The sequence below is a fragment of the Rhinolophus sinicus genome, chromosome 8, assembly GCF_057876585.1.
Source record: "Rhinolophus sinicus isolate RSI-liver-muscle chromosome 8, RSI-T2T, whole genome shotgun sequence".
Taxonomy (NCBI): Eukaryota; Metazoa; Chordata; class Mammalia; order Chiroptera; family Rhinolophidae; genus Rhinolophus; species Rhinolophus sinicus.
In genome coordinates this window covers 3,651,393-3,667,532 of record NC_142508.1, presented here as the reverse complement: position 1 = coordinate 3,667,532, position 16,140 = coordinate 3,651,393, and the positions used below count along the sequence as shown (strand labels likewise).

Genomic DNA, 16,140 nt, shown 5'->3' with positions numbered 1-16,140 from the left:
CCATGCGTCGCTCGTGGGGTACACCTAGAAAGCAGTTTTTTAAAAGTATGAATAAGTGTTCTTATTCCATCTTGGTGGCCATTAAAAGTGATGATATGCCCTTGCCCCAACTCACCTCAACTTCACAATGTCCACTTTTCAAATCACCACAGTGCGCGGGAGTGGTTCACCCTTTATTTAAGTTAGGCCCTGGGTCACTTGGAGCTGGTGTACTTGGTGACGGCCTTGGTGCCCTCAGACACAGCATGCTTGGCCAGCTCTCCGGGCAGCAGTAGACGCACGGCTGTCTGGACTTCTCGGGACGTCAGTGTGGTTCGGCCCGAGTACTGGGCCAGCCGGGCGGCCTCGCTGGCCAGTCGCTCAAACACATCGTTCACAAATGAATTCATGATGCTCATGGCCTTCGAGGAGATGCCGATGTCGGGGTGCACCTGGAGAAAAGGCAGGACCGCTCTGTTAACGCGGAGGCTCTGCCTGAGGCCGCGGTCCTGGCCCCAAGTTGGGGAGGCAGGAAGCTGGAGGCAGTCCTGGAAGGCCGCCTCGTCAGCCTCTTCCCAGAGTCCGAGAGACATGGCAAGAGGAATACATTTTCATACTACTGTAGCCAAGTTAAAAAGAAAAAGTTTCTCCCCACCGCAAGCAGTAATGCGATCGAGTTCCTGTGTAAGCACATGTGGACGCCTGTCTTTGACAAACGGAATCAGTTACACAGCACCGTGCTTTTCTTATTGAATGCATGTGCGTAGTGTCCCATAGAGTGGAAGAATCAGTTTCTGTCACCAGTCCTCTAAATGGGCATTTCGGGGCTTTGTCTGCTTTCTTGCTGTTAGAGTGTGTTACAGTAAATATACATCTCTGAACATTTGTACAAGCATCAGGAAGGTTATTCCTGGAGGTGCGCACTTAACCTGGTAGATTGTTACCAAATTACTTGCCAGAGTCACACTCGTAAGACACAGTCTCAGCACCAGACTAGGAGTTAGGAGACTTTGTTCTGTGGCGGGATCTTGAATCACTCTATCGCCTCAAATAAGTCATGTTCCTCGGCCTCAGTTTCCCCTCCTGTCATAAGCTTGGTGATCTCTAGTAAAATAAATGGTAGGGACCCGAAAATAATCCCAAAATGGAAGCAGACATTGTTTCTCGGCAAAGTGGGAGGTAAGTGACTCCCCAATGATACACATCAAGCCAATGGTGGAGACAAAACTAGACGCCTCCGGTCACCACTGAGCGCAGGGAATCTGAGCCTGTACAAGGTTGGTTTAGCCTGAACCCCTTGTGTTGTCATCACTTCCCCTTCTCCTCAGGGTTGCGGGGTGAAACAGTGGCTCCCCACACCTGCATCCCCGCCCCCTGACAGGGTTTTGCAGTGTGTGGGTGACCTGGTCAGCAGCTGTCTGCAGGGCCAGTCCTGCTCCAACCCTTCCCTCACCATTTTTGAGCCCCAAAGTGAGGCTAAGCCGCAGGGCTCACAAATACCTGCTCACCCCATTTTATTCAGGACACTGGAGTCTGTCCTCTGGTGCTGCCCTTTCGGCCAATCCACTCCACCCCACCACGCATTCCCACAGACCAGCTTGCCAGGTCACTAAAACTGCTAATGGGATTCAGACTGGAGACAGGCTCCACCTCTGGGAGCCAATCTAATGGAGGGGTAAGCATCTTAGGCAGATTGGAGAGAGCTGGGCAGGCTACACAGCTACCCTGCCTCTCCGTGGCCCCGGCTCTGCTGAGCAGGGCAGTGGCTTTACAGGCAGGGTTGTCTTTGATGCTCCAGACACACTGGTGGTTGGGTACCCATTGATGCCTCAGACTGTCAGTGTGCAAGTCCCAGGAGTAGGGGCTTCTCATAGGCACACTGGTAGGCTGCCTGAATAGAGGGCACCTGTGGGCTAGGGGGTGGGACCAGCAGGAAATGTTCAAGGGGCTCAGCCAGGGCTGGGGGAGCCTGACCTCTGCGGCTGTCAGGCCATGTGACTCAGCAGCCCTGAGTCTATATGGACGTCAGGTTTCTCATCTCTAAGGTAGAGCAGCCCCGCAGCCCCTCGGAGACAGCGCACCACCTGTCTGGAAGGTCTTCCCCAAGACTCTAGTTCCCAGGACTTGTTCCTGGCCCGAGCCATCGCTAACCAGCTCTTCTCGTTTGCACCATGATCTGGTGGCATCTCATCACCACCAGCCGACTGTACGGCCTTCCCTAGTAATCATGCCCCACCGAGCATTCCACATAATCGTCTTGTCTGTCCAAAGGCCCTGCAAGCTTCTGGACGGTGGCGGGAGCATGCTTTCCACGCCCCCTGCCCATCACAGGTGCACAACACCTACTAAGAGGGGTAGGAACCTCCGAGACCAAGTAGGACTGTGGCCTGTGTGAGGCCACTCGCCACCGTGCCAGGACGACCCCGAGTCCCGACTCAGAGCATCACCCGCCCCAGGCGGGTACATTCTCCACTCTCACCTGCTTCAGCACCTTGTAGATGTACATTGAGTAGGTTTCTTTGCGCCGGCTATGCTTCCGGGGCTTCTTGTCGCCGGAGCCACGGCCCCTGCGGCTCCCCGACGGCTGCTGCTGTCCATGCTCCGTGCTCATGCTCCTCCTTGCAGCTGCCTCCCACCCTTGGGGCTACTCTTATGAAGTTGCAGCAGCTGGCCAGGTGGGGCTGGGGCCCAGCACCTGGGACGGAGGGGCGGGGCTGGCCCAACCCTAACCAGAACGCGCTCTGCACTAATCTTGAAAGAGACTAATTGCTCTCTCCTCTCCCTTGGTGCTTTCTGTCTCTGAACAAGAAACCTTCCACCAGCCCCCAGCCCCACGCGACCATCTTCCAGTGTATCACACACTTGTTAGTCCACACCAACAAACCTCGCCACGCAATCACCCAGCACCCACGGGGCTCCGCATGGCTCAGTACTGGGAAGTTGGAAAGGACACGGGCTCCACACACTCCCCGTTGCCTCCGCCCCCCCAGCCCTGCAGTACAGCCGAAGAGACAGGACTGGTTCACATGAAACAATCAGGGAAGAGTGAAAGGGCATGTGTGTGGTGGGGACACTCAGTGAGGAGGGCTACAGTAGCCAGAGGCTTCGGAAACAAGCTGGTTTCGTAGAACGGGTACAATTGGGGAGGAGGGCAGTGTAATCGGGAAGGGCGGGAGATCAACGGTGTGAATCCGAGTGGAGTCAACGTGTCAGGGTGCAGTGAGGCTTGGATGGACGCTGAGCCGACTCGGCACCCGGAAACCACAACTGGGGGCGCTGCAGGGGTGGGGGGTGTTCGGAGGACTGGAGGAGCCAGAGGGGAGAAACACTGGATGCTTCCGTAACAGCAGATGTAGGGTCCCTGTGGAAGTTAGCTGCCAACTCAGGGAAGCAAAACGCTGCCGTGAAATGGAGTGAGGTGTCTCACTTTGCGCCTATGGGTGAGCGCGTTTGCAGCTCCTTGAATGCCATGATTAAAGAAATCTGGAGCAACATGAAAAGCATAGGCTGGGGGGAAAGACGGGTTTTCGGAATCGGGAAGAGGTGGGAAGAGCAGCAGACAAGCACCAGCTGTCAGTGGGCGAAGGCAAACCTGAGCAATCACCCCACACTAACCCCTGCTCTCGCTTCCCAACATCCTGCCGCGTCTTACATGCTAAGATTTGTTTTAAGAGGACCAGGAGGGCAATTCTTAATCCAAAATAAGGCATTTACAGCAATACGTATTTTGTGGGCTTTTTAAGCATCCTCACAATTTTTGAGATGGGTTTTTTGGGACAGACCAGCCAACGAGCCTCCTACTTCCACCCCAGTTCTGAAGCCCGCCCACCCACTAGCACCTCAGGGACACTACACGCGGACCCAACCGATTTTAACAGGACTTCTTACCAGCCCAGCAGCCCCTGGGCTGAGGTAGCAGGAGCTCCCGTTTACCTCATTCTCATGATCCCCACAGCTCTCAATACCTTTCCTCCCCAAACCAAGTCTCTGGTTCTCCAACAGGCTGAGGCCAACTACGCTGAGGCCATTGTGCTCCTGACCCCATTGAGGGCACAGAGCAGCAAAGCCAGGATCGCGGGCGGGTAGGAGTCCTACCCCGCAGGTGGCATCGGCGTCTCAGGCTCAGCCCCAGCTCCCACCCGATGCTCACCGTCCTGCTCTTGGCCACCTGAGAAGATCCTGCTCATCTTTCACGTTATAGCACCAGCCCCGCCTTTCGGGGAAACGTCCCTCCCTTCCAAATCCTCCTGTGGCTCCGACCACCTAAGCCACAATTTAGCTTCTGATTTATGCCACCTTGTTCTCTAGTCTTGGCTTTCCCATTAGATCACGAGCTCCTTGAGGGTTTACACAGCACCTGGGACTTTTGTTTAGTCATGAATTACTACAATGAGCACTGGAAAATGATGGCTGTGTACGTTTTCCCACAAGGATGGCTGCTCTGCTGAGGTTTCAGAGGTGGAGTGAGGCATCCGTGTGGGGAGGGATGGCCACTGGTGGCGCAAAGGCGGAAGACGGGCTGTGCAGAGCCCTGGGCTGGAAGCACTGTCGCCAAGGCCGTGGACAGGTAAGTACCAGCACTCCCTGCATCACGCCAGAAGCAGAGCTTCACAGACTTCGGTGTGAAAGGGCAGCCTCCCCACCATTTTTGCACCTCTGCTATCTCACCCAATGGAAGGCGTAGGTCTGGGGCCCAGGAAGCTGCATTTTTAACAAGCGTCCCAAGTGCTGTGACAGAACCTCACAGCACTCGGAAAAACATGTGCCAAGAGACTGGTTCTCAAATGGGGCGCCCAGGCCAGCAGCATCAGCATCACCGCAGAACTTGTTAGAAAGCTGATTCTTGGCCTTGGTCCAGACCGGCTGAACTAGAAACAGAGGCAAGACCTAGCTACCCGTGGGCCAACGAGCTCTCCACGATTCTGAGGCAAATTAACGTTTGTGCACCACTGGCCTATGAAAAGGCACAATTTCAAATCCGCAAAAGGGATGGAAAGTTCTCCCAGGACCTGGGGACTAGTCTTCAGGCCACCTCTGTCCCAACGACTCCCGCCCCAGCTCTTGCTGAGGGGAGATGAATGTTGGCACTGCAGGGAGAAGGGGAGCAAAAGGCCCAGAGAGCCGAGAAGGAAGGCAGGGACCACGGCTTCTTCTTTCTTTATTGGACACTTTGCAGATGTCACGCAGGTCTAAAAGTTACAGTTAAATAATTAATTAAAAACCGATCAGGACGCAGGCCCTGATCCAGAGCTCCAAACCAGAAGCAGAAAGGAATGGGGCCGGTGGGCTGGGGGTATCCCTCCCACATCACCAAATCCCAGAGAACCAGGATCCTCAGCTCCTTTACAGGCCAAGCAGGGTGCGGGCCCTTGGGCTGACCCTCAGGTACCTCTGGCTGCATCACTCGGGGTCAGGAACCAGCATGGGGCTGGAGGGCACAGCCTGCTGAGTCCAGACATGGACGAAAGTAACTGGAAGGACAGGGAACGGACAGGTACTGTCCAGCTGTAGAGAGGGTCACAGAGTGCAGCTAAGGCCGGTGGGGGCAGGGCAGGGGCTGGGGAGCGGAATTGCAGCAATGCAGGAGTGCGGCCCCCGGGCTCACACATTGTGGGTCCTCCTGGTGAGCGGGGGCTCCTCGCCCACTAGCTTGGACTTGAGGTGCTCCTTGTAGGCCAGGATGTCCCCAGGCCACTTGGTGATTGTCTGCTTCTCACAGACCCAGATTTCTTGCGCAACCTAGAAAGCAAATCCTTGCTTTAACAACCCTGGTCAGCACTCTCCCCATCACTGCCCAGAAGGCTGTGCTCAGGGAATTCCAGGAAGAAACCTCCACAGCCTCTCCCAGGCCCCTCACAGCCCCGGATGCAGCTCACGGCTAGTCTCACTCACTACCTCGCCGTTCTCTGCAATGGCTGAAGCCACAGGTACTGTCACCACAGGCCTGGCGCCCCCCAAGCGGGACCTGCTGTGTCACTCCCATTTCCAGTTCCCCAGCAGGGGCTAGATCCGTGCAGAGCCTTCCCTCTCAGCTCCACCCCATCTTCCCCAAAGCTTCAGAGAAATGACGGGCAGCTTTTTCACCAGAGACTGGGGGTAGCCCTCTGTCTAATCAAAACCTTCCTTAGTCCAATACCATTTCTAGGATGTAGAATCTTGGGACAGTAGCAAAAGCACCCTGTTCTCTACCTCACATCCTCTCCGATTAGGGCCAACCATGGCCAGTAGGCTAACACCCCCAAAGAGCCACTGAAACACTGAAGTACTTCTATTAAGGCCTTCTAAGTTTGCCAGAGGTCTGGTCTATGCTGCGCCCTTTTCCAAACCCAGCAGACACACGTGTTAAGTGCCCCCACGGCCACAACTGTCCCACGCAGCCTTCTCCTACCTGCCCCGCTCGGCCTCCCGGCCCGGCCAGGAGCCTCACCTGCTGGATGAGTCTGAAGTCATGGCTGACCAGCATCATACCGCCCTCAAACTCATTGATGGCGTCTGCCAGGGCGTCGATGGTCTCGATGTCCAGGTGATTGGTGGGCTCATCCAGGAAGAGCATGTGGGGGTTCTGCCAGGCCAGCCAGGCCAGGCACACGCGGCACTTCTGCCCATCGGACAGGTTCCGGATTGGGCTCACCTGCGAGGAACCGCACCATGTACGTAACTCGGTGCCATGTATGTAACATTTCCCCCGGCTCCGCCATTTTACAAGTGGGGTCAGGAAGACCCCAGATCACACAGCAAGATGGTGACGCAGCCATCAGCCTCTCGGGGCCCGAGGATGGATACATCTGGAAGCCGGAAACCCTGGCCATGACCGAGGCCACACCTCTCGCGCTCTCTCAGCACTTCAATCTTAATGAATCAGAGCAATCCAGAGGACCCTCACTCCAGATCCGAATCCACAAACTTGTTTTCTAGGTTTAATTTCTCTCACCTCCGAGCACTATGGCTCGTCCTGCTAGTCTGGGGACAAAGGCATGTCAGAGACTGGCAGGCTGTCCCTGCTCTGCCCTTGAAGAGACCTAAATGCTCTAACACACAACAACCCAGGGCAAAGGAAAGGCAGCAGGCTGTCTCAGGGGCTAGAGCCAGGCGAGGAGACTTTCAGAACAGCTTCTAAACCCAGGTGGCCAGGACAGCAGGGTCCTCTGACCACCCAGCCAGGCGCCCGTTCTCTGGGCTTCTTCCCCCACACCCCTCCGCTGACCTGCTGTTTCCCAGTGAGACCGTATCGCCCAATGATCTTCCTCATTTCTTCCTTCTCCTTGATCTCTGGGTAGCACTTCATCATGTACTCCAGAGGCGACAGGTCTAAATCCAGCTGCTCTTGTAAGTGCTACAGGAAAAAGGAGCCCAGCAGGTGTGACGTGCGCCCCGTTTCAAAAGGAACCCCGCTGGGTGACCTGCCGAGGAACTCTCTACCCCATACCCAGGCCCCTGCTCTAGATTCCACGAGAAGCAGGTAGGAACCCACTTGGTCACACGCAGCCACCTGCCCACGCCCCGGGGACCACGCCCACCTCGAGCCCAGGCCTGTACCTGATGGTAACGCCCTATTTTGACATGAGAGTGTTTTCGGATCATCCCGTCTGTGGGCAGCAGCTAGAAAGAAAAGAAGAGGAAATGAAAAGATAAGCACACACACAAAAAAATAGACAGAGCAGGGACACAAGCGTCTGTTCACACTGAACAAGACGCACACAACTTCCTAAACAGAACCTACACGTCACCTCACAAACTGCTCCCCTGGCCCTTGACACACATTGAGGCCGATGTACTGACACATGCTCTCAGCACATCTCCTCGGCGGTCACTAAATGTGCACCAGAGAACACACTACACATATAACGAGCACGGGGACGTAGTACATTTTCTAAAATAAAAATGTGCCTCTAAATGCACAGACGTTCCTGAAGAGCTCCGACTGAGAACACAGAAAGGCTGAGACACACGCAGGTATTGTCTCTCTCTCGGTCACACACGCAGACTCCCCCTCTTCCTAACAGGCCACATTTCAGCACTGCAGGGACAACCCCTCGCGCACCACCAGGGCACTCGCGCCCCGCCAGCGCAGTGGCCTGGCCACCTCCCAGCCCTCAGCCGCGCCCCGGCCGGGGCAGCCCCACGGGCACCGTACCTCCCCAGTCAGCAGCTTCAGGAGAGTGGACTTTCCTGCTCCGTTGGGCCCCACCAGAGCCACGCGCGTGTCCAGATCGATACCAAATTCTAGATTGTTGTAGATGCAAGGCTGTGGGAGTGAGGGAGAGAGCGATGGACACGGGTCAGGGTGCCGGTCCATCTGCCGGCAGACCCAGCTCGCAGACCCCCAGTCCCCAGCGGAGGACGCAGCTCCGGCGCAGACACCAGCCCCACGGAGCACTTCTCCTTCCAAGGACTCGAGGAGGGGCCACTGTGAGGCCTGGACAAGGGCCCAGCTGCCACCCTGAGGCCGCTCCCTCCCCCACGACTTAGCAGGTGGGCTCAGCACCCGGGTCCCCACCCCAGCACGGGACTCACCCCATCTTTTGTGTACTTGAAGCTCACGTTCTGCACCATAATGACGGGAGGCGGGATCTTACCACACGGTGGGAAATAAAACGACAGTGTCTAGAATCGAGAGGGCATTTACCACGTTAGGGCTTTCCTGAATCCCCTCACTGGAGGCCCCCTGATGCCACCCGGCAGACCCCACCTTGTCGCTCACGACCCTCTCCGTCAGTCCTGATGCCATCATTTTCTGTAGCGTCTTCTCCTTGCTCTGGGCCTGCCGGGCCAGCTTAGCACTGCCATGGCCAAATCTAGCAATGTAGTTCTGCAAGAGACCGAGGGGCACTGGAGGACGCGCAAGCGCCGAACGACTCATCTCAAACATCACTTCCTCCCGACCTACCCCGGCCCCCCAAGCTCCCAAACCCTCATCCAGCGCCCCAGGAGAACGTGACCTCGGCTCGCCAAGCGCCCCACCTTCATGTGCGCGATCTGATCTTGCTCCCAGTGAAACCTCTTCATTTGGTTCTCCTCCAGCTCCAGCCGGGTCTTCACGTACTGATCGTAGTTACCCTGCAGGGAAGGGGCCAGGTGAGGCGGGCAGCCTGCGCCTCGTCCTGCCTCTCACCTGCGGGGTGACATCTGACTGGGCCCGGGCTAACGACTGTGCAGTCGGGAAACAGGAAGTGCATTAAAGACGCAAACCCTAGCCTGGGATCGGAAGTCTTTCGAATTGTGTGCCTCTCCCTGTTGGCTTAGGCAGAGCAGGCTCCAGATCAAATCCTCACGTGAGCCAGAAGACACCCCCAGCAGTGACAGGAGCCCTGAGAACCACTGTCACAAGCCATCACGAGGCTCACAGCTTTCCCCGCTCCCCTCCCCCTACTACATCCCACCCCTAGAAACTGAAGCCCGGTGCAGATGACAGTAACTGCCCCTAGGAGGGAAGACACGCGACCAATCAGATTTAGGACCTGCAAACCCTGCCCAATTGGACTGACGTTATTTTCCATCAGCAAAATATTAAACAGGGTCTGACAAGTAAGGTACAGGATGGCCACACAACGAAACGCCATGCAGCCACTAAAATGAATGAGGTTGATTTATATATACTCATACGGAAAGGAGTCCAAGATATACTAAATTTTAAAAGCAACCTATAGAAGAAAACGACTAAGATTACAATTGTAATACATATATAGGAAATTTTCTGTAAATGCTTGCAAGAACACGGGAAATTCTGGAAGGCTATGCAAGAAACTATTAATACTCCTGTGGCAAGCATAATTATGAGCGAAGAAGACTTCTATTTTTCATTTTTCATTTGATACATTTTTTGAAATGCAGACTATGAAAGGCAAGGCACAAAAGGAGGCTGCCGAGATCCTGCCTCCCGTTCCTCGTGGGAGGAGAGGTAAATACGCTGGTTGTCAGGAAGCAACGTTAAGCAGCCACTGAGGAAGGCAGAGGGCGCAGGGCCCGCCTGGGTACCATGAAGACTGATCCTCTTTGCCATAAGGCAAGTACCCCCCACGTGCACAGGCTGCCGATCCGTGGCTTACGGCCTGAAAGCAACTACTTTGGGATTCAAAGAAAACAGGCTCCAGGACTCCTCGTCCACATCTTTTTACAGCAATAGGCAGGAAAGGGCGGCTAAGTCTGGCTGTTCTGCAGGAGGCGTCAGGCAGCCGGGGAGCACGCGGTCACCGTGGAGACGCTGGCCACTCACCGTGTAGTATTTCAGTTTCTTGTTGTGCATGTGGATGATGTTGGTGCAGACGCCGTTCAGGAAGTCCTGGGAGTGGGAGACGAGCACCAGGATACGCTTAAAACTGCGAAGCCAAAGAGCCAGTCAGGGCGGCGCTCAAAGCCGGGGCCGGTTCACAGCAGCTGAGCTCGGAGTCAGACCCCGGAAACCCTCCTCCTGTCCCATCCTTGCACCCGAGCACCCTTGAGATTCCCAGGCCAATCCCTGCTCTTAGCCAGCGCCTCAGCCGCCAGTGCCCCGTCTGCCTGTAAGGAGACTCTGATGCCTTTCCAAGTGTGGTGACACAGTCTCACTTTCCTCCATCTCCTGTTCCCATTTTCAGTGGAATGGAGACGGTAGTAACAGCGATGCTAAAAACAGAAGTGTATGTCTACAAACACACCTATGAGGACCTAGAACTGTGGGTGGGAAGCACTGGAACAGGCACAGTCAAAACCGCCATGCTCTTCTTTTTGAAAGAAGGTACCAAGTCATGGCAGAGACCAGCAAAAGCCTTCTTTCCGAGTTAGTACAACAGTCGTGGTTCTGCAGCTCTTTAGCCATAGAACGACCATTGCCATAGAGGCTCTTTGTCCTTTGTCACTACATGATCTTACAGGACTTCCCCTTTACGTGATGTTTATAAATACCGTTAGAGAAACAGTCTTTAATAGAAACAGAAAACAGCCCACACATTTCAGACGAAACAAAAACCAACACCGAGGCCGGCCAGCTAAAGACGCGCGCCGCTCTGTCACCGTGGCCTTCACGCTCGCCTCACCAGTCATGTGCTCACTGCTCTAATATCAGTGCGGTTTCTGGGTGTCCACTTCCTCGGGACTCTGCCCCACTCCCCCTTGAGGACCTGCCCACTCCCAAGGCCCAGAGCCGCCCCCTTACGTCTTGAGCTCTTCTTCCAACCACACACAAGCGTCCAGGTCCAGGTGGTTGGTGGGCTCATCCAGGAGCAGCATGAAGGGCCGAATGAAGAGGGCTCTGCAGGACGGAAAGGAGACAAAGCCACCTCAGCCTAACGGGTGCTCCACGGAAGGGGACGGCCTTGCCTGCTACTCGTAGTGCTGGCCAGGCCTGGCCTGAGTCCTGCAATCTCCTCCAGGTTCTACACCTCAGAAGGAAGGGGACAGCCGGGACAGAAACCAGAGGGGAAGAGTGCAGATTAAAGAGCAGAAAGCGGGGCTGAGAAGCAGATGGACGATGTTGTTTGGAGATGAGGCTGTGAAAGTCCTTACGAGTCTGCAAGTCCTCTACACTGAGGCTACGGCCCACCAGGAAGACAAAAGGGTAGAGAAGAAATAAATGGCTACAGCAAAAACTATTCATGTTCGACCTATTTGGCAGGGCTGCCGTACTCTAGCAAGGAAGCCAAAGAATGTTCTTTTCTTAGATGGAATCTTAAGACAGGAGAAGCAAGAGGATAGCACTGGTTCCTACATCTGTGGAGCTCTTTAAAAATAAGATTTCTGGACACCAAACACTGACATTGTAATTGCCTGGATCTGAAGGGCAGGCTAGGAAATCTGCATTTTGAAAAGCTCTCTAAGCGAACTTGAGGCGGCTCCTCCTTGCTAGCACACGGAACCACCGTGCTCCTGTTCAAAGGTGCACACAGGCAGGCCTACTGAAGCAGTGTCAAGGCTCACCCGTGCACCTGGGGGAGGAGGAGCCACCTGTTTACCTGGGGACTTTCTGGGGGGACTGCTGGAGGAATGGTAGTTATGGAAACTCTCTTTGGGTCCAAGTCACAGGAGGGTGAGGGGACCAGATATCTTAATAGCTGTTTGACATTTCATCTTTATACAGCAAAACTCAGAAGGACTGATGCACAAAAAAAGGGTGCAAGGGGAGTCAGGAGGAAAGAAGAAAACAGACCTATTCATTCCACCGTCTTACCCAGGGCTGGTCCTAGGATTCCTAAACCCTGCCAGGAACCCAACGATGACCAGTCAGGAGGTACACTCCGCAACCCACGCATACCACCCACTCCACGTCCATGGCTATCTGCATCCTGTTTGGCACTTACTGATCACAAAACCCCGTTCGAAACAATTCCACTGGAGTGAGCACTCAAGCCTGACATGGGGAGCTACAGAAGGTGAAGGAGGGAGGGACTCACCTGGCAAGGGCAACCCTCATCCTCCAGCCCCCACTGAAGTCTTTTAATTTCTTGCGCTGCATGGCAGGTGTGAAACCCAGTCCGTGCAAGATCCGGGAGGCCCTCATCTCCGCCTTGTCGGCGTCCAGCTCCTCCAGACGCTCGTACAGCTCCATGAGCTTCTCACATTCCGCTGTGGGCAGTGCATGGCTGTGAGGCTCCCTGGGCCTTCCTGGGGGGAAGGCCAACCCCACCCCCTGGGCCTGGAGCCCTACCGTCCTCGTGAGCCAGCCGCTCAGCCTCCCTCTCCAGCATGGCCCGCTCTGTGTCGACCTCCATCACACACTGCAAGGGCGTCTTGTCACTCGGGGGCATCTCCCGAGTCAGGTGGTAGATGTCAATGTGCTCAGGAATGGGCACCTCGCGTTTCCCAATAGCAGACAGCAGCATGGACTTTCCTGAGAGGCAGGCCGAGAACGGGCAGAGGACACTCAGCACGGCTTTGCAGGGCAGCCCTCCCAGTTCCTCCACCCCAGCTAAACCACGACCTCACCATTTTTTTTGAGTATCTTCTTTCCTTTCATTCATTCAGATCCTGCTATTCCCCTCTACACACAGCCCCATTCTTAAAACGCATTTTCTCCATTTCTTGTCCCACGTCTCCTCTGTGAAGTCTGTTCACACTGCCACCCCACCCCTCCTGCCCACTTCTCCGGCACCTACTGTCTGTACCTACTCACGTGGTACACACCACATACTGCTCTGTTCCTTTTCCCTGGGCATATCTGCTCTCCCACCCATATTGTCAACTCCTTGCTTCGTACATAGCTGGTGCTAAGTAAATACTTGCTGAGTGACAGGTGAGCCAAGAAGAGATACCTCCCACCTCGCCTTCGAAGGGCCTCACCAATTCCATTTAAGCCAATGAGGCCGTAACGACGGCCTGAGTTTAACTCCAGTTTGGTGTCACTGAGCAGCTCTTGACCATGGAAGGTGAGGGAGAGGTTGATAATGTGGACGTCGGTGCTGTTGGGGTGAGAGGCGAGGACGCCAGTGACAGCTCGAGCAGCAGCCTTTTTCATCTCAAAGTCCTCTAGCTCCTTGGTCAGCACATCCACTTCTGGGGACAGAAAAGAAAAAGTTTGAGAAGAGGGCTGTAAAGACAGACTCCACTCTCACTTCCATCGTTCTTAACTTCTCATGCCTCCATTACTCTGGCCAGGAATAAAACTCCCCCCACGGCCTGACTTTAATGCACCAGCTTTCTCCCATAATTCTTATTTTGCAAACAATTCCTACCACCCAATTCTCTTCTCTCAATCACTTTTAACTCCCCCTTTTCTGAACTCCTGTCTGTCTGTCATAACTTGCATTAGTAACACTTCTTTGCTTTCAGACATTTACTTAGTGTCTCTATCTGCAAAAAGTATCACCTAAGACATTGGTCCCTGCACTCAAAGACTAAACAATTTAGATGAATAAACAGAAGACACAAAGGTAAAAATGTAACATTATAAGACGGCACAGGGGTATGATAAATAGAAATAACCGAGGTCAGGTTTGATTGGGAAAGGCTTTGTTATCTTGAGTTGTGCCCTGAGAAAAATGTCAGCTGTAACTAGTACAAAAATTGTGGTATTAGAACTTAGTGTGTAAAAGGACCAAAATGTGGTGGAGCGGAAGGCCTGTTTAGGGAGTTTTCAGCGGGCAAAAAAGAAGGCTGGAAATAGACTTCCAAGAGCCTGGAATATTCTTTATCACACACTATCATGATTCTCCATCCAGACTGTAAGTTACCAGAGAACAGACTGTGTTTACAGTACTTCAATATGTAGCACAGAGTCTAGCATTTGAGAAGAGCTCGATAACTATTTCCCAAAATGTAAATAACAGAAAAAGACATCTTTTTCCCAGGGGAAAAACCCACAAAACAATTGGTAAGTTCCGCTTATTGTTATGGGAGGCCAAGGGTATAATGTGGCAAAGGCCTGGCACACTGACCGCCGTGTGTAGAAATGAAAACTGAGAAAGGGACAGGAAACTGACCTCCTCCTCACAGTCCAGTGACAGAGCAACAAGGTAGCACAACTCTCACGTCTGCATGCCACTGGGTATGTGAGAACCCTGTGTCGTTCCCTTGAACAATCACAGGATGCCACAAGCCCCAACTCTACTGTTTTGGTTCATGAAAAGTTTCATGGCGCCAGATACAGTCTCCAGGGCCCCCCCATAAGGCGTCCTTATTGAGGTCGTAGCAACCATCCCAGGAACCCACCTCTCCCTCAATTCACCTGTGGTCTCCTGTCCATTGACTTCATCAGTTTTCTCCTCTGCCACCTGTGGTTCCGTGACAGCATCTCCGTTTTCTTCATGTCCCTTCCTGGGCCGCTGTCGTGCTTTGGCAGCTTCCTTCTTTTTGGCTGCCTTCTTCTTGGCCAGGTCAGAGGGCATGGCGATGAACCACAGGGGCAGGTTACTGTTCTCTCAGGGAGCCTGAAGGAAGGCAAACACTCCAAATGCTAAACTTACGGGGCAGTGCCTGGGCCCTGCTCCATCCCTCACAGGAATTTTCCTATCGAGCCTCGGAGAACCAGCTCCGCCCCTGCCTGGTCGCTCCCAACTTGGTCGGGGTCTCTCAAGCCAATTCTGATCCTCGGCCGCTCTTCTAATCTTAACGTCTCTTCCTTGGGGCTTTGTCCACCCATCTCCACGGCCAGCTGCACTCTGGAAACGCTCCTCCTTTCGGGCCCGCCAGTTGGGGGCCGGGTTCCGCTCCTCCGCAGAGGTCCCGTCTCCGGTTTCCCCCAACTTGGCGCTCAGCGCTCCGGCCGGCCGCCTCCTTCGCCGGGCTGCCTCCTCCCGCCCGCCTCGGGCCTCCTCTCCGTCGGGCCCCTCCGTACCTCCTAGCCGTCGGGCCCAGCTTCCTCCCGGGACACACTCGTCCTCCCCCCAGCGAGTTCCCTCGGGTCTCCTCACTCGCCAGCCCCCGAACCGACCCCAGCCCCCGCCCGTCCGCTTCTTCCCGTTGGCCTTTTCTCCTCCCTCGAAGCCTCCTCCATCCATCCTGACCCCGTTCCTTCCCCCTCTTCTCGTCCTCCCTCCCCCTCACTGGCCGGCACCCTCCCCCCAGGGCCCCTTCCCCCAACTCACTGGGCCTCGCCGCTCGGCCACTGTCGCAACAGAGCTGCTTCTTGGGCTCCTCCGCGTGCGGCCGGCTCACCAGCCAATCACGGCTTCGCGCGGCTCTTGGCGCGCCGCCCTGCAGACTCCTGGGAAGTGTGGTCCTCGAGTCGTGGCGGACAAGGCTGAGATCGCTCCTCCAGAACTACGACGTATCCCAGGGGCCTCGCGGGTCCTGTGACGTCATCAGGGCGCGCGAGTCTGGGTGGATTAGAGTCCAAGAGCCCTCTACCAGCAGGACCCCTTCGGGCACTGGAAACTGCAAATCCCAGATTGCTCCTCGGATAAGTGGGCTGGGCCTTCCAGGCTTTACCCCGCCTCTGTTGAATTATGATACCGAGTTGATGGGGCCGCCCCACCGGCTCAGGTAGCAAGGCGAGCGACTACACCTCCCAGCATTCATCAGGCGGGAATGGATAGAAACAATGGGCAGAGAGGAGGGGGGAGGGGAGAAGGAAGAGTGACGCGGCTGGGAAGATGCGAGGAACAGAATACTTCCATGAAAGAAAGGCGTCCCCGTTTCATGAAACCGAGATTTTAGAGACTGGTCCAGAGTAAGCAAACTTTTAGAGGTGCCAAACGTTGTTCCCAAACCTTGACCGCGTAGCCAACCTGCTCCAGAATTGTTAGGTTTCCA

The 16,140-nt window shown here is 54.9% G+C and overlaps 2 protein-coding genes across 2 annotated transcripts; both read right to left on the bottom strand.

Annotated features, from left to right (window-relative positions):
* Positions 1–194: 194 nt before the first annotated feature.
* On the bottom strand, positions 195–2,707 carry H2BK1 (H2B.K variant histone 1). The gene is made up of 2 exons (XM_019712833.2): positions 2,459–2,707; positions 195–431 (listed from the first exon to the last, which is right to left on the bottom strand). Exons 1-2 carry the CDS (start codon positions 2,588–2,590, stop codon positions 195–197), a joined length of 369 nt encoding a protein of 122 aa, XP_019568392.1. The 5' UTR covers positions 2,591–2,707.
* Positions 2,708–5,120: 2,413 nt separating this feature from the next.
* Positions 5,121–15,604, bottom strand: ABCF2 (ATP binding cassette subfamily F member 2). The gene is made up of 15 exons (XM_019712834.3): positions 15,474–15,604; positions 14,615–14,816; positions 13,231–13,443; positions 12,599–12,781; positions 12,345–12,516; positions 11,111–11,206; positions 10,193–10,295; positions 8,941–9,036; positions 8,669–8,788; positions 8,494–8,583; positions 8,114–8,224; positions 7,516–7,578; positions 7,184–7,312; positions 6,407–6,610; positions 5,121–5,718 (listed from the first exon to the last, which is right to left on the bottom strand). The coding sequence occupies exons 2-15, from the start codon at positions 14,772–14,774 to the stop codon at positions 5,581–5,583; spliced, it is 1,878 nt and encodes a 625-aa protein (XP_019568393.1). The 5' UTR covers positions 14,775–14,816; positions 15,474–15,604; the 3' UTR covers positions 5,121–5,580.
* Positions 15,605–16,140: the final 536 nt, after the last annotated feature.